At 43.6% G+C, this 21,324-nt stretch overlaps 1 protein-coding gene across 2 annotated transcripts in view; it reads right to left on the reverse strand.

Moving 5' to 3' along the window:
* ATP2C2 (ATPase secretory pathway Ca2+ transporting 2) overlaps positions 1 to 21,324 on the reverse strand; it is a 311,062-nt gene that overhangs the window by 60,419 nt on the left and 229,319 nt on the right. For both annotated transcript variants that reach the window (XM_069218250.1, XM_069218249.1), the window contains exons 15-16: positions 10,745 to 10,834; positions 5,650 to 5,751 (exon numbers count right to left, since the gene is read on the reverse strand). In XM_069218250.1, coding sequence (XP_069074351.1) covers positions 5,650 to 5,751; positions 10,745 to 10,834 — 192 coding nt within the window. The remainder of the gene's footprint in view (positions 1 to 5,649; positions 5,752 to 10,744; positions 10,835 to 21,324) is intronic.

Below are 21,324 nucleotides of genomic sequence, written 5' to 3' on the forward strand. Positions count from 1 at the left end.
TAATTCTGGAACTTCTCCCTGAAGATCTGTCTAGGTTGTAGTTTAAAACCAAGGTAAAATCCCCCATGCAAATGATAGGATTGGGACATAACAACAAGTGCTGAAATAAGTCTACTAATGGGACAATATCATCCTTATTGGGGCCGTAATATCCTACTACCATAAACAACATATCATACACCGTCAAACCTCCAGTAGCCCATCATCCACCCATATCAAACCGGTCCTCCTGTAAGGAGATGTTAGGATGCTTTTTAACCAGGATGGCAACCCTTTTACTGCCCTCACCCTGTCCTGAACAGACTGTCCCCTGTATCCATCCACAAGGCTTAAACATTTCCATACACTCTTGTCTTGACAAATGGGTCTATTGAAGCACTAATATGTCTGCCTGAACATCCTTCATATATTGTAACAGCTTTTTCTGCCTACTCACCACCCGTAAGCCATTTATATTCCAAGAAAGGAGCCTCACTTCCTTCTCATCCATCATCTGCCTGGTGAATTATGATGACACACATGCACCCCGCTAAGAACACATTAATGACTATAATTCGGAGGACCATTTTCTTTTTTCCCCCTTCTATGCTCCCCACCCAGTGCTACTACCCTCCCACTCCACTCCCATACCTTTCCCCGAACCCCAACCCCAGCCACTCCAAACCCCTCCCAGGGAAACCCACCATACTTCTTTACTGGGCAACATTGGCCCTGGAGGGCTCTCGGCCGGGCATGCTTTTACAGTTGCAAATACTTCAAACAAGCTTTATAAAGCAAATAGTGATAATAACTGGCGGCAGACTTATGAAGATTGGCTGGACTCTAACTTCTTTATCAGGTCGTCCACCTCCCTTGTGTCCTTAAAGTTAAACATTTTATTATTCACCATCACCCTCAATGTGGCAGGGAATTTCAACTACGCAGAGGCACTGAGCTTTCGAAGTGGCTCAATTCTCATCCCCAGCTCCCATTGCTTACTCGGGGTTATCCCTGAGAGATCTGACCTAATCTCGAAAGTGATTCCCTCAACCGTGATTGATTTCTTCTTTAAAGCTGCTAGTAGGATTTTTTCCTTAATTGCGTACGTGTGGAAGCACACTAGTATTTTCCTGGGGGATACTCGATTTAATTGCCTCTTAAAGGGGTTGCGATGCATCCTTTGAATATCTTTTGCATTCTCTACATCTGCCAGTTCCACCTGCAAGTCCTGTTTGATCAGCCGAACTACCAAACCCTTAAAATCATCAGCTTCTAAACCTTCAGGAACTTTTAGAAGTCTCAAATTGTTACATCTCTGTTGATTTTCCAAGGTTTCAAGCTTGCTTCTAACACTTTCCTCACTGATTTTCAAAGTTTTAATATCTTCCTTATTCTTCTTTCCTTCCACCTTTAAGCTTCCTACTTCTTCTTCCAGCACAGCCGTCCAAACTGCCAGGTCGTCAATTTTTTTCCCTGAGTGATTCACATAGTTCCCGTATCTCATGTTGATTGGAGCTTGACCTCTCAAAACCATCCTTAATTTCAACCGCCAGACTTTTCCGACATTGAATAACTCATGGGGCTCATAGGATTGCCCATCCCTCTTTGGCCAGGTTCTTCCTTGATTCCAGAAGGAGTCGTGACCACCAAACCCTGTGAGGTTGGAGGTCACTTATCTAGGTTCAAACATCTTCAAATCTCCATTTGGTTGAAGAGTGTGAAGGAGGAAGTATGGGCCTCGAATGGGTTGGAAGAGTTTCTATATTCTAATCCCCCTTTAAGACATGAGATAACAAAGCTGTACTGGCTGATCATGGAGACAGTGGAAGGAGCTTTCTCTCTTCTGGAGAAAAATCTGCAGGGCCAGCAACTCATGGATTTATGGCAAGCTTCTAATGCCCTCTTATATGAGACAGTCCGACCGGCGTAGTTGAGAAAGAATTACCTATTTACCATTCATAGGGTTTACTGGACGCCTGAAAAATTATCTAAGATCGGGCAAGGAACGGTTTTGGCCTGTAAAAAGTCCGGGCTGGACAGTGCAGATGATCTCCATATGTTTGTGAGTTGTCCCCAGTTGACTAAATTTTGGAGTAAGGTGGAGGAGGTAATAGGGGAGAAATTTTCGATCAACTGTTACTAGGCCCCTCCCTGGTTGTCTTTGGCTTACTTCAGGAACAAACTCAGTTAACATTTAAGAGGGGAAATAAGAAGCTGCTTTTTTATATGATCCTGCTGGCTAGAAGAGAAATTTGTAGGAAATGTGTGTCGGTCTTCCCCCCAACATTGCAGGAGTGGTTAGAGGCACTAATATACAACTCTACGTTGGATATGAAGAGGGGGAGGAAGAAGCAAGAGCTCTGGACTCCTTTTAGAGTCTGGTTGGTAGGTTCGCATTTTTAATTTTCTTCCCTGGGGCCTTGATTGTCCGATGATTACATTAGTTTTGATCCTAAGTATGTTTTGTGGATCTCACGAAGCACACGGTCAGTGACTCATCTCTGTTTTCCAGACAGGAGCCTCCCCATGGAGCGAGGCAAAGAGCGGTTGGAGGATGCTCGAGTTTTCTGGGGTCCCCTTTGAGTCTGACTGTGGTAAATGTGGACTATAAACAAAAAAGCAAGTTTTAAGCATCAGTTGGAAAGCAAAGTACCACTATGTATAGGAGATGCTCAATAGAAGGAATTTCTCAAGTCTGGCATTAACCTTCAAGTGTCACTTGTACTGGAAACTCTCTATGGCTTAATTCCTAAAGTCTGGCAACATGGCAAAGATGAAGAGTTATCAGATCAAAACAGCAACAGACATGGGAGGAGTGTAGGCAAGCATCAACAAGGCAAGACTTGGTCGCCTGAAACTGCAGTAGCATGAGGTTCCAGCACTTTTCTTAGCAGAGAGTTTAATATAATGGTGCTGGAGCTTTTATAGAACATTTAATGGCCTGTTATTATATTGGGCACTCTATATACTGTTTATCTAAATATGAAATTAACAAAGCCCTGTACAAGCCAGGTGAGCATGAGAAGTGGGATGGGTGGCTATTAGGAAAAGATGATAATCATGCTCAAGAAGCATTGGTGTGACAGTGGATTTGACCTGAGGATAAGTAGTGGGAAGGATGTAGGCTAAAATGTCAAATTTAGGCTAGATGAGGAAGTGCGGGTACAGAGAGGTGTCTCATAGCCTCAGAGCACAGACAGAGTGCTTACATCTGACGTTCTTTTTCCTTGTAATTTTGAAGCTCCGGTCTGGCATTGCTTTTAGTGTTACATTGTCGCTCACTGATTTGCATTTTCTCTGCGAAGTAGCTGAGGAGCTTGTTGTCACAGCTTTGCGTGGGATAGAAAATGTTGATGATGGCTTTACGGGGCTGCTAGTTTAGTTGATTGATGTGATTAAATTAGGTTGGTGTCTGTGTGTAGGACACTCAATCTGTGGGGGTACTCTGTTTACTAGTGAAGAATTATTGCCACCATTTAAGAGAGGGAGGACAAAGGTTTAAAAAGGTGCTCAGGAGGATTTCATCATTACTCAGCAGAGTAAAGAAAGCTGAAACCATGCAGTCTTGGCTTCTTTATGATATAGTGCTTGAAGGACAGGTAGCAGTGAATGTTAAGGTGGAGGGAATTCATGCCATTTCGAAGCAGAGGTATCCCTGAAGGCCATGCAATGGTTGAGAAATGCTTGTGAAGTCCTACCTCAACTACGGAAATGCTTAAGTTGCTGGGCTTCCTGTATACAAATTTACAAGATAGCAACCAGTAGAAATCACCAAATGCAGCGGCTACCCTGATATGTGGCTTACTAGGCCAAATCTATCAGTGTCATCCCTTCTAAAGGGCCTCCACTGGCTCCCTGGCTTCAAAAGAAATCCAGTCCTTGGTTTTTTGACTCAAATGCCTGGATGTATTCCCACCTTAAAACCTCCAGAAAAGATACACCTGTACACACAACAAACTATTGAAAACAACTAATCACACCTAGAACCACAAGCAAGAGGAGAGGTGACAAGCATGTTGCATGGTACCACTTCTCCTCTGGAATATCCTGAACTGAGACATTCACAATGCTTCACCTCTCATGACATTCAGGCTCAGACTCAAAAGGCATCTATTTCAACAGTAGCTCATACCTCTGACACTACTACCCCTACACAACCAGCAATTAGACAGCAATCTTATTGCTACCACTAGGTGAAGACCAGTCTCATCCCTGTTGCCTCCCCGCCTTGACCCAGATCCTTGTAATCTCTTCCTTCATGGATGCTCATATGACAAAATCATGGTGTTCATACATTACTATATGAAATGCTGTTTCGTGATACATGTGTAATTGCTCACTGTGCTCTTGAAACCACAGATCTGATGGTCGGATTTTCTCTGTGTGCCTCATACTTGTTCTTGCTGTATATGTTACCAATGATCATAAGTCAGGACCCTTAACTTGACTTCCTATCACCCCTTCCCCTGAATGGCATTGTGATGCAGCACTTACAAGCAATTAGGCTGTGTAGTGTACGTTATGCTAAAAATGAAGATTCATGTTGGGGGACATTTTGATGGAATTGTAAGGATGGTTTGGAGTTGATCCACTTCTTTAGAAGGGTTGTCAATATTTCTGAAAAGCCCCAACCACTAAAAAGGCAATAGGGATGCTAATGCAGTGACCCAACAATTATCGGTAATTATTTCAGTCTGAGAGAAAAGTGGAGATATTTGTGTATCTGTCTGGCAGAATGTGTGGATCTTGCCCCTTCTGTATTCAACCAATGAATAAGAACCACTAGTGTCGTATTTCCACATGTACTGTCTTAAAATTTCCATCAAGCAGTCAAGTCTACAGAAATGACCATCCTAGCAAACACATCATTGTATGTTCTTTAGGGCAGATAATGACCACTAACCCAGGGGCAGCTCCTCCATTAGGGTGGAGGAGTGTCGTTCCCCCTCCCCCACCAGCAGATGCAGCTGCAGACCTTTTACCAAAAAGCGATAATAAACTATATTTATGATCGTTTTTTGCTAAAAGGAGAAAGGGGACAGGCTGTGACGTGCACTGAGGGGGAGTGCACAGTGGGCAGTGGGCTCTCTCCAGCCCGGCAATGTGTTGGCGGGCTGGTCAAAGCAGGCCTAGGCTCCCAGTCTGCCTGGGAGCACCCTGGCTGGGAGCTCCCAGCCAACCCTGACGCTGCCCTGAGCAGCGTCAAGACTGGCCGCAGGGCAGGCTGGGAGCGTGTGTACGCTGGGGAGAAGCGGATGGAACGTTAGGGCGGCAAGAAAAGTAAGTGTCTATTTTTTAATTTTGTTTTTATCACCCTTACCCCCTTCACGCCACCCCTCCCCTTCCGCGCGCCGCGAGCCGTGACTGCTGTAACCACATGCAAGTTGTCCCTGTTCCTGGCTGCTGCAACACACAGTAGACCCTATTTTGTACCTCAGTTTATCTTGCTCCTACCCTATAATGACTGCTTTGTTTTAATGAATTCAAAGTCTGATTCTGCCTCAAGTAATAGCACCAGAGGACGCTCCTAGGCATTTTCCATCATTTCCATGAAAACGTCCCTGTCTTCTTGCTGAGCTTCTTCCTCCAATCCTTGGCCCGTGACCACTTGGTCTGCTTGAGTGTCAGGTAAGTCTGTATTAGGAAACCATGACATGGTGAGAAGTTTACCTCATTTCGTGGTACACATTTCACTGCCATCCACTTTTGTTCTGAGCTGAATGGAATTTCTTTCCGCCTTACGTAGAAGTTGCTTCGGTTCTCCAGACCCATCTGCAACACAACCACATTGAAGAATAAGCCTGCATACAGCCACCACAAGCAAGCCAGATGGCTGAAAAGCAACACAATGTTAACACTCTGGATCTGGGAAGATTGTTTAGCAAACAGTAATAATATTTCACACATATATAAAATTGTGTTTTTTTTTTTTACATGTGCTAAAATGCTAAAAATGTGATTTGACTCGCCAAAGAACTCAAGCAGTTCTGCGCAAACTGTAGGCCCTTTGTCAAACACCAAAGAAGGTATGCCTTACAGGGTTACTGTAATATTCAAGACTCCACAAAAGCACAAAGCAATGATTCAACGTACAGTAAAATGTGGGTGACAACTTGTTCCAGGCGCAAGCCTGAATATTAAAAATAGTTTTGACCACTGTGCCTCCTTCGGGATGGATGTTCACACCGTGGTCTAAGAGAACATTGGACTTCTTACTGTCGGTCACATGGAAAATGCATATGTGATTTACACAGCATTAAAGTCTACTGCCAAGGGCTATACTGATCATTAAAGGCCCAATACCCAAGACTATCGCTTCAAGGGTGTGCCTTCCCCCAGGTTAAAGGCAGCATGGTGGCAGGTAAGGAAATTGAGTATGTTGAAGGTAAGTGGAGTATATGGACGTCAACGACAGAAGGCCAAGAATGGTAGCTGCTGCCACTCGCTTGCTCTAAGGTACCCCTGAAACAAGCTTTGCTACCCCTGAGGCTAGGGGCCATGAACGCAGAAGCTGCGAGCCCTGTTTACTTGTAGTTTCCCACAAGTGCCCTTAGGGCTTCTTAGGGGTTACGGGTGGTAAAAGGGATCAACCATGTGGTGTTTTCAAGGGTTAAGAGTTGAGTTTCCACTTCCACTGCACTTGGAACTTTTGTGATTCCATATCCATGTGGGACTGCATTCATAAAAAATATCATCAAATACATGTCAAATTGTGCCCATGTCTCTTCCACACAGCTAGATTAGTGCAATCTTGGGCATGTGTAATGTGGACTTCCATATTTAGGTCAAAGGCTACCAGACATCTTGGGGACATTCTGAAAACTTCCCTGGTAAGGCGTTCTGCCCTCTGCTTACAATTGGCTTTGTGGTTTGTGTTAGAAATTGGATTTATAGTTGGAAGAGGTTTGCACCCTGCCCAAGTAGGGACCACACTCCTAGCCAGGACAGGTCAGATACACCTCCTAAATTAACCAGTGCTCACCCTCTGGTAGTTTGGCACAGAGCAGTCAGGCTCTTAAGAGGCAATGTGTAAAGTATTTGTGTAACACTTAGATTTTCGTAGCACAGTGAAAACACCACAAAAATTATCCAGACCAGTTTAGAAAAAGAGAATATTTATCTGAGTAAAACAAGCAAATCAATAAAAATCCAATAAGTAGAAGTTGAGATATAGTCAAAGTATGTAGATTATTAAAGTTTCAGGTATGCCTTTTACTTCTATGCAGATATTTATAGACCCGCTGGGGACTTGGCAATGATCTTAACAGTACAGCAATATTCAAGTAGTGTTTTTAGATATTCACTATGAGTTCGATGCAGCGGTCTGCAGGTAGCGCAGCACAACTGACAGGGACCACTCGGATCTGTTCTCAAGCAAAAGTATCTTTACACGAGGCAGCAGGGTTGGGGCAAGTCTCCGGTGTCACCGATCGCAAGGATGGATCTTCCAAGGCAGTGATGTCCTCAGTCAGGCCATGGTGAGAATCGCCGATTGGGCTCAGAGTGGCTGGGTTGGCAATGACATCGTTGCTGCACTCAGCGTTATCCTGACAATGCGTCAGGCCGGGGGTGCATCGTATCCACTCGACGCATAGCGCTGAGGAGGTTGCTTCTCTCCCATGGACCGTGGTTCCTTCCAGCATGGACTGCTTGTCATCTGGGGAGTGCAGCGTGGGTTCCTCAGTGCACTGACTTTCACAAGTTGGAGCTCTTGCCTACTGCAAAATGAAGCGCTGGTTTCAAGTCAATTTAAATGCTCAATCCTTCTTGAGAGGTGGTGTGGAATCTTGTCAGTTCCAGCTGCTGTACCAAAGCAGCTTTGGTACAGCAAGGTCTTTGATGGCCCTGAGACTTCCAAGAACAGGGGGCAGGCAAATAAGCCTTTGGAATTACTTTAGGTTAAGAGGTTGTAGAGTAGGTTCAGTCCTTCTCACTGCAAGAGGTAGCAGGCCAGCACAGCAGAGCATGTTGCAAAGTGGCAGCCACTACTGATAGCACAGCAGACAGCAGGCCAACACAGCAGAGAAGATTGCAAGGTGGCAGTCCTTCCTGGCAGCACAGCTCCTCTTCTTGGCAGAGTCTCCTCAAGACCCAAAAGTGAAGTGAATTAGTGGGGTTTGGAGTCCAGTGCTTATATCCAAATGTGCCTTTGAAGTGGGGAGACTTCAAAGAAGCCATTAAAGATCACAAGGTCCCTGTTCTTCCTTCTCTGGCTACCAGACATTCTAGAGGGACTATGCAGCCCTTTGTGTGTGAACCTATGGGAAAGATAGGCCTAGCAGGAGTGAAAATTGAATTTAGAACTTTTTTACTACCAGGACATGTAAATATCAAAAGTACTTGTCCTAACTTTTAAATACACTGCACCCTGCCCTTGGAGCTGCCTAAGGCCTATCTTAGGGGTGACGTTCATGTAATAAAAGGGAAGGTTTTGGCATGGTAAGTGGGTACACTTGCCAGGTCGGAATGGCAGTTGAAAACTGCACACACAGACTCTGCAGTGGCAGGCCTGAGACCTGGATAAAGGGCCACTGAGTGGGTGGTACAATAAGTGCTGGAGGTTCACTCTTAGCATTTAATTTACAGGCCCTGAGCACCTATAGTGCACTTTATTAGGGATTTGCACGTAAATTAAATATGCAAATTGTGGATAAGCCAATATTACCAACTTTAGAGTACAAAGAATCCTAAAGCCAACAAAACAAAAACACAATAGAAGGAAAAGGCACAAAGTCTGGGGATAACCCTGCAAAAAGGGTTAGGTGCAAAGGTTTGTAACTCACATTTGCTTGCTTTCCATTTCATGGCTTTATTTATTTTAGGCTTTCCAGTTTGAGTTAGTCCCTATCATGGGTCATAGTCTGTTCACCATTGCTCCTTGTATTCTTCCATAAGTGCTCACTTTCTGTAAACAGTCTTTTAAATTATGTTCTTATCCTTTCACATTTGCTGTACATTTAAAGACTGTGGTCAAATGTCAAGCTCGGTCTTCCAGGGAGCTTGGTGTTTACTTTCCCTTCTCTGACTTCAAAGTGAGAGGATTTATGTTATAATTCTGCTGGCTACCCATGCAAGAGGAAAAGTTGTAGGATGCAGGGGCAGCTCCTCCATAATAGCGAAGGAACATTGCCCCTGTGCCCAGAGTCAAGGAGTGATGAATAAAATGATAATAAAATATTTTAATTGTTAGTGTCTGACTGAGTCATGCAAGTGTAGGGAAGAGCAGGGCCGGTCAAAAGGAGGAGAAGTGGTGGTCACTGTGTCACTTTAAAGTGTACATGCCGGTTTGTCAGGCCATTTTAGGCCGGCCAAACCAACATGCACACTTTCATTTCTCCAACCCAGCTGTGCTACACAGCCAGGCTGAAGAAATGGCACATACTCCCTGTGACTGCGCAAGCATCAAACCAGCCCACTCAGGCCAGTCCTGGCCCTGCTCTCATGATTGGTATTACACGACAGCAGCGTGTGGATTGGGAGCCTGTTCCCCAGTGACTGCCAGTAAGAGAGGAGCAAAGGAAGCGGTCGGGAGTAGCAGAAAAGGTTTTTATTTTAATTTTTTATTTTTAAGCCCCCTCACTCACAGCCAAAAGTCACCCCCCCACCACCACCACCGCCTCCCTTGATTGGTGGCAGCCACTTCTGGTAGAATGGTATTTTTTTCCAGCAACAACAAAATTTAAATGTCTGTAAATGAACTGTACAAATATTTTAGAATATATCAGAATTAGGAAAGCACAAAATGAAGCACCTTTTTGTAATTCTGAAGTGTGGGTGCACAAATATTTTAACCTGTTAATACACTTTTTGCACTGCATAGTTTATCAGGAAAAACTGTGTGTGCAAATGTAATGGTCATTTCAATTGAAAATGTGATGTCTGTAATGGCAGTGTGTGTACTACCATGCCATGCATACTCCACTCTACGCAACTCCACTCTTCCCCACTCTATGACCCTCTCCTGCATTCCACTTTGTGCCACTCTACTCTATGACAATGTAATAAATTCTACACTACTCCACGGGTCTCAACTCCATTTTATGACACTTTTCTCTACTCTATGCTATGCCACTCTATGCCCCTCTACTCTACGTCACTCTACTCCACTCCACATTACTCCACTCTATGCCCCTCCATTCTATCACAACACTCTACCCCACTCTATTCTATGCCATTCCACTCTAATACATTCTAAGCCATTGACACTCCACTCCATGACACTCTACTCCACTCTATACCCCGGCACTGTATTCCCTCTATTCCCCACTCTATGTCCCTTCCCTTTGTGCCCCTCAATCAATGAATATCCATTCCACACAACACCACTCTATTGTAATCTATGACACTCCACTCTAAGACACTCCATGACACTCCACTCCAACACTCCATGACACTCTCCTCTGCAATACACACTTTTAGCTATGCTGAACAGAAGCCATGCTAGTGTACAACATGATGAAAACACATTGGCAAAGCCAATAGCCTTTGCACAGGTGAGACCCTCTGGTTTTTGCAATGCTTGTTAAGATGCTTTGATGTTTACTAAATACTTACTGTGACCCTGGGTTTGCACCTTGTGAAATACTTTTCTACTCCTCAAGAGATTGCCTGCCATGCTAAGAACCCCTCACATTATATTGGATTTTGTCCTCATTTTATTCCTTGAAGAACGACTATATTTGTAAGTTACAAACCGTATACAGACTGCTTCAAAACACAAACTCACAAAGTAAAAAGGAAATAATTGTCAAGTGGTCTTTCCTACCTTCATAGCAAGAACGACAAGTGCTCCTTCCGTTGGCTGGCCCAGCAGGGTGTTATTTTCAATTATGGCATTGTTGGCAACACACCCGGCCTGATGAGGATACAAATGGAATGCATTATTTTTAAGAGGTATGCAGCCTGAAACTGTTGGACAACACAACAACATGTATTAGTTATCAACTTTAGTAACCTCCTGCACAGTTGTTTTAATCCATCACAAGAAAACATTTTAATTGTCGGAACCAATTAGGAGCTTGTGGCCTGATACAGAGTTACTTAATCACAAACTTGACGATTATCCCATCCACCTTATTACAAGGGCATTATATCATATGGCACTTGTAGTAAGACAGACTGGATATCTGTCATGTTTGTAACGGAGTTATTGATCCGCCCAACAATCATGCCCTACATTTTACCACTGCTTCAGCCAACTCACCAAGGCATAGTGGAAGAATTGTAAAAAGTGTGTATTAGGCAGAAAATAGAAAAGAGCCAATACTGTTTGGAGAAACATTTCAAAATAAAAATAAAAATAAACAAAAATAAACACAACTTAGTACTTGGCTTCAACTAATAAGATTCCTGTGATGGTTTCTCCTTTTTGCTGTCTTGACCGAAAATACAGACCAAACTGCACCCTATAGATAATAAGCGTGCTAAGAGAAGACTCGTGCTGGGATAGTCAAGATATCCAACAATATCATATAAATGTCTTTCAGGCTAATAACACTGAAGGTCTGATAGATAAAAAGACAAAGGTTGTCTCTAAAAGGATTTCTGAAACTTTGCCAAACATTTAAAAAGCAATTTTGCACCATTTATGGAGACCATACAATAGATGCAACTTTCAGATTCTTGTTGGTGCTTTGAGACGAGTTGCAATCTAGTTCCAACCTCACCTACAACTATTTATATTACAAACGTTAAACATCTTACCCTGCATGTGTAAATATGGAATCAAGTCATGACTGAGGAAACACTACACAAAAATAGAAGGACTTTATGGCAGGTCAACCTCTGCCTCCTGATTACCAAACAAACCTTACTTCGATTGGCCAGGGATGTGACCTCCCTCCCCAACAGCCGGCCATTAGATCTCCCTAAGTATATTCATAGACAAAGGCCTTTCCTCTTATGAGCAATGTAGATTTCTAAATATTAGTTAACTATGTGAATTGAATTTTAGTGGACTTCATAGTTTTAGGAGATTCACAAAGTCACCCAAGCATATTCATGGAAATCTACGTAAATTATAGATTTTCATCCAGAGTATTAGTTCGGACATCCTTGACATGGTATTCTCCCAAAACATTCGGCTTCACTCCCATATCTTGAGGAATTCATTTCTGTTGGCATTAGGCCTCTGTGTACTTTACCCCTTCTAACCAGTGCTAAAATGATTGCGCTCTCTCCCTAAAACATGGTAAAGTTGGACTATACTTAATTAGCACAATTAATTTTATGTCAAGACCGGAGGCTCCTATTATGCTTTTCTTTTCTTGCTTTAATTCAACAGCAGCAGTCAATAGCGATGAATAAACTACAAATCCCAGATGGTGAAAGTTACAAGCCAATGGGAAGAGAAACGTAATCCTTAAGTGGTAGCCAAACAGCATAGTATGCACAGTATAATAGCATCACTTGACTGCAAACAGCCCTCTTTTCTTGCTGCTCGCAGTCAAGTTAAGTACTTCATCCTTTGTTTATTTAATATTTATTAGCATTAATGCTTATATATTTCAATATTTGACTTTAGCAATTGCTTCGCTGTTACACGCCGCACGCCGTCTTTATCTTGCTTTTCCCTTTTGCCTAGATGGCACGTTGCAACACTGTCCCTCGTGCTCACCCGTTTCAGGCCGTTTACTTCATTCCTCAGACAGCGGTCACCATTTTTTGCCACTTCTGAGGAACGAACTCCATCTACCCACCGCGCTCGCCAGGTTTTCCGTTTTTTCCTTCATACTGGTTCATATTTAGAGGTTTTCTCCTTCGTTTTTCTTATCGAGCCTCCTGCTTCTGTCCTGGAAGCAAGAGCTCGTATAAACATGTCCATTCAACTCCCCTTTCCTCAATATTAACCGCCTGCAGGAGGAGCTTAGTCTCTGCAGTCATCTCCTTTGAGATTTAACACTTTCCCTGAAGAATTTTTCTACAATTCAGTAACACTTTGGTTCTATCAAGGTAATTGATTCAGGATGCTCTGGATGAGGAGAATAATATTAATGAGGAGTTGAATAATTTTATTCAAGCTTCTGTACAACAGACAGTTTCTGCTTTCATGAACAGCATTTCAAAAGATTTGGAAAATTCTGTTTTCAATATGATAAAGATTATTTTGGCACAATCTGCCGGGGGAAAGCAGAAAGCGCCCTTCAACCAATTCTCAATCTAAAAAACAACATATCTTGGTACCATTGGTTGGTGAGGTTTCCTCACGCAAGGCAGAGGTCGTGGCTCCTCATAGGCCTCCTTCTAAGGAGGGTAATATACATGAAAAACAAAAAATGCTTACCAAATGTACAGCAAAAATGAAACATCACATCCCCTGTTTTGGTCTCCTCTATTCCGCATACAGATGATGGTTTGGCTGACGATGATTCAGATGATGACTTATCTGACAATGGAGGATTGTTATCTCCACCTCCAACATAGAAACCTAAAATATCACATCAAGATATTTCTAAACCTACGGTTGTCATGGACTTGGATGGAGTCCCTATGTTTGTTCCCAGTCATATCCACCATCCGAACTCTACAGAGTTGGTCCCTGGACATCATGTTGGTGAATACGTAACTTCCAGATTACGTTCTCCCTTGGACAAACAAACCATGTTCAAGTTAAGATCTGAATGCCCTCGTCCTTCTCGCCCTCAAAAGATTACTGTTACCCCTACCATTGATCCAGCTCTCCTAACCTTTTTTTACCAAATTTGGCTAAGACACATGCATGGGTGTGGATAAAGCATGGTCCTCTTCTCAGGACAAACTTCTGGATGTGGTTGGCCCACTTACTTGCATTTTTGACCTAGCAGAGGCCACTAGGTTGGAGAACATTACCATTGATCCTGAAGAACTTTCGCTTTGGGTCCAATGAGCATTTTGATTACTGGGAAATGCTAATTCTGCCCTCACACATGAACACAGAAAAGGACTCCTGCTCAAATTAAATCTGAAATGTGTTAACCTCACAACAGTGGATCCCAGTATCAAGGCGGAGGGCCTTCTTTTCGTTGACTCTTTCATCAAAGAGTTAAGCAAATACGTTTCCACCTTTGCTTCATTGGATAAAGCCCAACAATCTTTGAAGAAAATGTTTTCCTAACAGGTTTTTGCCAGGGCTGGCAGAGGTAGGAATCGCTTTGCCGGACGTGGTTACAACAACCAAGGTTCCAGAGGATCCTACAATGCCTCCTACCAGGAATACAAGCCTATATTCTACCCACAAAGAGGCAGGGGTTTCAGTGGAAGAGGTTCCAGATACTCTAACCAAACAGGTGAGTGTACCTTCTGGCCTTCCTCCTGTAGGGGGCCGTCTTCGCTTTTTTCTTCCAAAATGGTTGTCAATCACAGCAAATCCTTGGGTCTTAAACACGGTTCAAAGTTATGCTATCGAACTTTATTCAAAACCTTTTCAGTCTTTGCCTCCTCTTCCGCCATGGTTCTTGTTAGAAATGGGGTCTTTGGTTGGCAGTCAGGTTACTCCCTGTCCAAGCAAGGACCCTCACTCTATTCAGGGTAAGTCACACAAAATCGAAATTATCCTGTGCCCACCCTCTGGTAGCTTGGCACTGAGCAGTCAGCCTTAACTTAGAAGGCAATGTGTAAAGTATTTGTGCAATAAATCATACATTAACACCATATAGCACCACAAAAAAGACACCACACAATGTTTAGAAAAATATATAATATTTATCTGTTAAGATGCAGGTCAAAACGATTAAAATGCAATAAGTAAACTTTGAGATATCACTGAAAAGTGATATAAAGTGTCTTAAGCCTTTTTAGAGCAAACAAAGTCTCTTTCAAGCCTAAAGTACCTGGTTTGCGTGAAAAATCTCCGCAAAGAACCGCAGAGGAGGAGATGCGTGGAAACAAAGGGGTGTGCGTCGATTTCTTGGGCCGCACACGGCGATGCGCAGTTTAATTTTCACGCAGGGATGGCTGTGCATCAATTTCCGGCGCTAGGTCGCGGATCCTCTTTAGGTTGCGAGGTTTTTAGACGCCCTGGGGAAGATGCGTTGATTTCCGGCACTGACAGGACAAAGTCACAGGGGCTGCGTCGATCCGGTGGGCGTTGCGTTGAATTTTCTACTGCACGGCAGGCGCTGCATCGATTCCTCTCTGGAAGTCGGGCTGCGTCGTTCCGGCACGGCTGTGCGTCGATCTGGCAGGGCCGTGCATTGAATTTCCGGTCGCTACGCTGGCGCTGTGCCGATCTTCTTGTTGCGAAGTCGGGCTGCATTGTTCCGGTTTGGCGTGCGGTGAAATTTTCACCGCCTTGCAGGCTGTGCGTCGTTTCTGGCAGGCTGTGCATCGAAATTTGCTGTACAAGGAGTCCTTCTTGCAGAGGTGAAGTCTTTTTGGTCCTGAGATTTCAGAGAACCGGAGGCAAGCTCTATCCAAGCCCTTGGAGAGCACTTCTTCACCACAGCCAGAGAGCAGCAACTCAGCAGGGCAACAGCAAGGCAGCAGTCCTTCACAGAAAGCAGACAGGTGAGTCCTTTGAGCAGCCAGGCAGGTCTTCTTGGCAGGATGCAGGTTCTGGTTCAGGTTCTCTTCTCCAGGAAGTGTCTGAGTTGGTAGGGGCAGAGGCCCTGTTTAAATACCAAACTGTGCCTTTGAAGTGGGGGGAGACTTCAAAGAGTGGCTTTCAGTTCAATCCTGTCTGCCAGTGTCCAAGTAGGGGGTGTGGCAGTCCTTTGTGTGAGGGCAGGCTAATGTCCTTTGACATGCAAGTGTCAGGCCCTTCACCCTCCCAGCCCAGCAAGACACATTCAAAATGCAGGTGTATGCAAGTGAGGCTGAGTATCCTGTGTTTGGGGTGTGTCTGAGTGAATGCACACAGGAGTTGTCAACTAAGCCCAGCCACACGTGGATTGTAAGGCACAGAAAGATTTAAGTGCAGAGAAATGCTCACTTTTTAAAAGTGGCATTTCTAAAATAGTAATATCAAATCCAACTTCACCAGTCAGCAGGATTTTGTATTACCATTCTGGCCATACTAAATATGACCGGCCTACTCCTTTCAGATCAGCAGCTACCACTCAAACAATGCATGAGGGCAGCCCCAATGTTAGCCTATGAAGGGAGCAGGCCTCACAGCAGTGTAAAAACGAATTTAGGAGCTTTACACTACCAAGACATTTAAACTACATAGGCACATGTCCTGCCTTTTTCCTACACAGCACCCTGCCCTAGGGGTTACCCAGGGGACAACTTATGGGTGGCGTATGTGTAGAAAAAGGGGAGTTTTAGGCCTGGCAAGTACTTTTAAATGCCAAGTCGAATTGGCAGTGAAACTGCACACACAGGCCTTGCAATGGCGGCCTGAGACAAGGGTAAGGGGCTACTGAAGTGGTTGGCACAATCAGTGCTGCAGGCCCACCAGTAGCATTTAATCTACAGACTCTGGGCACATATAGTGCACTCTACTAGGGACTTATAAGTAAATTAAATAGCCCAATTGGGTATGATCCAAAGTTACCATGTTTAAAGGGAGAGAGAATATGCACTTTAGCACTGGCTAGCAGTGGTAAAGTGCGGAGAGTCTAAAAACCAACAAAAACAGTATCTCAAAAGTGGAGGGAGGCAGGCAAAAAGTTAGGGGTGACCACCCTAAGGCTGTCAAGTCTAACAGTTCTCAACAGAAATGTTAAATCTCATTTCTCTAGAAGTACAGTCTCTTCTCCAAAAACAAGCTATTATCCCTTGTCAACCCAACTCGTTGTTTACCAACTCCATCTTCTTAGTTCAGAAGAAAAACAAAAAGATGCAGCCTGTAATCAACCTCAGGTACTTCAACCAATTTGTAGTTTATCGCCATTTCAAAATGGAAACCATTCTTCATCTCAGAGACGCCCTTCTTCAAAACGATTGGATTGTCATTTGGATTTGCAAGACGCATATTTCACAGTTCCTATACATCCAAATTACAGGAAATTTCTTCAATTTCAGTGGTTAGACCAATGCTTCCAGTTTGCCTCCCTTCCATTCAGTCTCTCTTCAGCACCTTGGTGGCTTACCAAATTAATGAAACCGGTGGTAGCTCTTCTCAGAGCTCAAGACGTCAGACTCATAATTTAGCTGGATGATATACTCATAGTGAACCAAGGTATTCTAACCCTTCAATCCCACATCTCCATTACCTGCTCCCTTTTGAAAGATTGAGGATTCATACTCAACAAAGAAAAATCTTTTCTGTCTCCAACCCAACAAATAGAATTCTTGGCTTTTGAAATCAATTCGGTTTCTGCCACTCTTCATCTCCCATTGGCAAGGTAAAATCTATAAAATCAGAAATCTTTCAGATTCCATGCAGTTCTTTCATTTCTCTCAGATCAGTCGCTCAAATAGTAGGTCCCCTCTCCTCCTCTATCCAAGCCATTTTTCCAGGTCCTCTGCATTGTGGGCTCTGCAGAGATTAAAAAGCCAACATTTAAGAAAGGTCCTCGCGTATTCAGACTCCATTTCTCTAGATCAAGACTCTTGCATAGAACTTCAATGGTGGAGTCACCATTTAGATGCCTGGAATGGCAGAACAATCTTTGCATCAGCCCCAGATCTTTTATTAAAATCAGATGCAAGCCGCACGGGTGGGGGGCCCGCTGTGGTCCAATAGTGACTGGAGGTACATGGTCACTAGAGGAGTCCAGGTTGCGTATCTGTTGTTTAGAGGTGCTTGCCGGCTCCTTTGCAATCAGAAGAACAGTTTATTGTGCTATCGTCCTCACGATGGACAACATTTCAGCTGTAAGGTATATAAACCATTTAGGGGGAACAAAATCCAAACCCTTAGCACAGCTAGCCAAAGCCTTCTGGGAATGTTGCCTTTCAAACCAAATTTCGGTCCATGCAGAATATTTTCCAGGCGATCTCAATACTGTAGTGGATTGGCACTCACAACATTTTCGGGATTCAAGCGACTGGAAACTCTATCCTTTGATTTTCTAGTCAATTCAGGACAAACAAGGTCCATTGATAATAGATCTTTTCACCTCTCGTCTCAACTCACAAGTTCCTCAATTTTACAGCTGGCACCCAGATCCATTAGCGTTTGCCTCAGATGCCTTTTTACAGGATTGTCCTCTTTCCCTAAATTATGCGTTTCCTCCTTTCCTCATGATCAGCAGATTACTTGTGTAGGTCAGACGTCAACAGGCGACACTAGTGCCCATAGCTCCATTCTGGCAGTCCCAGGTATGGTTCCCAACCCTTCTAGAGTTGTCCATAGACTTTCCCTTTCTCGTCCCTTCCTTTCCCCATCTACTTTTGGACCCCCTGAATCATCCTCACAACCTAGATTTAGACACTCTTCTTACTCTTTATGTGTGGAAGATTTCCAGAAAGATCAATCTTTCCCTCTCATCTCATCAGAAGTCTCAGAATATATCAAACAGTCCTGGGCTCCAGGAACTACAAAAGAATACAAGTCAGCTTGGTCTTTATGGCAAAGCTGGTGTCTGGGAAAATATATCAATCACCATTCAGCGGATGTAATTTTTGTTATCAACTTCCTTGCAGCAGAAGCTAGAAAAGGAAAATCTTTTCACACTATAAATCTCTATAGGTCAGCAATCTCTTCAAACCATCCTTATAGCTACGGAAAACCAGTGGGAGAACATCCTCTCATTTGCTGACTTTTGAAGGGAGTAAAATTCTCTAATCTCCTTCTCGCCAAATACAGTCAATTATGGGTTGTCAATTTTGTTTTGAATTTGTTTGTCATGGCATGATAATTCTCTTTCGCTAAAAATGCTTTCTGCAAAACTAACAATGTTGTTATGTCTCATTTCTATTAAAAGGCTGTCTGATGTTAGAGCTTTAGACGTTTCTTATTGTCAATTTACTCCAACAGGTGTTTTATTCACTGTGACTCGGCGTACCAAAACTAACCCCGCGTCACTGTTTTACCCCTATTTTTCTGATCATCCCAAATTGTGTGTTGGACAATGTTTAAAAGTTTATGAACAGAAAACTGTTGATCTAAGAACATCCTCTGTTTCTCAACTCCTAATCTCTTTTAGGAAACCTTACAAACTTGTGTCTTCCCCTACTCTGGCTCATTGGGACAGATGGATCATGTCCCTTTCTTGTATTGATACTTCCACTTTTGGGGCACACTCCTACTGGGGAGCCATGGCCTACAAGGCTTTCTGGGCTGGTTCCCATTTAGAGGACATTCTTAGATCAGCTGATTGGTCTAATGACAATGTGTTTAGAGTATTTTATTGTAAACCTGTGGACAATGCTCCTTCCATTTTTTCCACCCCCACAGCGACTTCAACGCCATCACAACCGGCCTCATAACTCTGCCGATAATCTTGTTGGTTCTTCTCATGGAGCTGCCTCTTCTTCAAGTCTCCTTGAGAATCCTGCTCGTTCCCTCCTTCCAGACAACTTACCATTTCCGGGATTGATGAATTTTTGTCATGAACTTCTTTCTCTCATTATGGCTCTATTAATTTTATTGTCTATTTCACCTTTATTTTGTTCTTAGTAACTTCTCGAGCAAGAATAGAGGGCATTCAGAGTCAAGTAATGCCATTATATGGTGCATACTATGCTGATTGGCTACCACTTAAGGATTACGTTTCTCTTCCCATTGGCTTGTAACTTTTGTCATCTGGGATTTGTAGTTTATTTATTGTTACTCACTGCTGCTGCTGAATTAAAGCAAGAAAAGAAAAGCATAATACTTGCCTCTGTGTCTTTAATAAAATTAAGATTTTCCTTCATAAATTACTAGGAAAATCTACATTTACTTGTCAATCCTAGTAAATTGTACTACCTGTACCTGGGGCCTGAAAATGAAATGCTAATAGTGGACCTACAGCATTCATTGTGCCACCTAGTAAAGAAGCCTTTTAAACTTGTCTCAGGCCTGCCACTAAAGCCTGCAGTGCAGTTTAACCACCATTTTGACCGGGCAAAATAAACATTTTGGCAGGCCTAAACCTTCCTTTTTATAACCTATGTCACCCCTAAGGTAGGTCCTAATTACTCATAGGGCAGGGTAAATGATATTTAAAATGTAGGACATGCATACTTAATTTTTAGATGTCCTGCCAGGGAAATTCTTACAAAGTAATTTTTCACTCCTCCACAGCCCATCTATTTCATAGACTAATATTGGGTGACCATATAACACTTAATAAATGCTAGCTTCAGACTTGGGGTAGATGGAGATATGGTGTTTGCACACAAATAAATAGTAATGTAAAATTAAATAAAATAAAATAATGGTGATGGATTTTAAGTCAGAATTCTGAAAATGCCACTTCTAGAACGTTGACATTTTCTTTACCAAACCAACTGTGCCTTCCTGCCAATGTCCCGGGTCACATGACTAAGTGGCTGTGCTGCTGGGGTTTGTGTATTGCTTCCAGACAGTGAGACAATGAGCGACTAGGCATGGACAAGATGGGCCATACTGGCAGTATAGCTGTGGAGGGGCTGGACGAAGTTCCACTTACACTTCAAAGGGCTTTCCCTACACCACATGAAAAGGAACCTGACACTAGGCCTGCCCTTCCTTTTGTTACCCCAGATAGTTTGGAGAAAAACTCTGGGAAAGAGCTGGCTAGAACTAGTATTGGGGTAGGTCGGGAATTCCCCCACACAAGAGATGGCACTAGGTATAAAAAGAAGACATTCAGAACCACCCTTCAGAACACTCCTGGACCTGTGGAAGATACAGAAGGACTGTCCTGCATCCAGAAAGACTGCCCTCTGATTGAAGGATTGCCTTGCTGTCTCAAGAAGAAGAAGAAAGCTGCTTGCCTTTATCCCAGGCTACCAATAATGACTCCAGAGTCAGTTGGCTGACTTCCTGTGTGAAATACAGTGGAATAAAAAGCCCTCCCTGCTACTGCCCAGCAGCAACTGAACCTCTGCTGGAGTGAGTCCTGGTCCCCAAGAGGTAGCCCAAGGGTCCTGGACCCCGGATGGCATCAGTGAGAGCTCCTCCTAAAGAAAAAAGTTAAAATCCGGAAGTTTGGGCTCTACGTTTCCACCAACGGGCCAGTATGCACCTGGACTCTGCTGCCCGCAACAACAGCCTACGCAAAGTTCCAGCAGGACCTGCTCTTTGTGCCAAAAGCAACTGCCCACAATGACTGGCAACGTGAGACCTACACTGTGTGCAGACAGCGACCGTTTGGGACGATCCACCTGTTATTCATGCAGAAAGCCTCCCTGCGGCCTTCTCCAAAGCAAACGGACCACTTTGCACTGGGCTTGAGAAGGTAACTCTTTAGTGGGACTAACTCTGTCCCTGTGCCCGACCCACGCTCCATCACCGTCAGCCTGAGCTTGTGACTTTCCCTTGGTCTAGCACTACCAGATAACACAGAGTGC

This window comes from Pleurodeles waltl, chromosome 12 (genome assembly GCF_031143425.1).
Source record: "Pleurodeles waltl isolate 20211129_DDA chromosome 12, aPleWal1.hap1.20221129, whole genome shotgun sequence".
Taxonomy (NCBI): Eukaryota; Metazoa; Chordata; class Amphibia; order Caudata; family Salamandridae; genus Pleurodeles; species Pleurodeles waltl.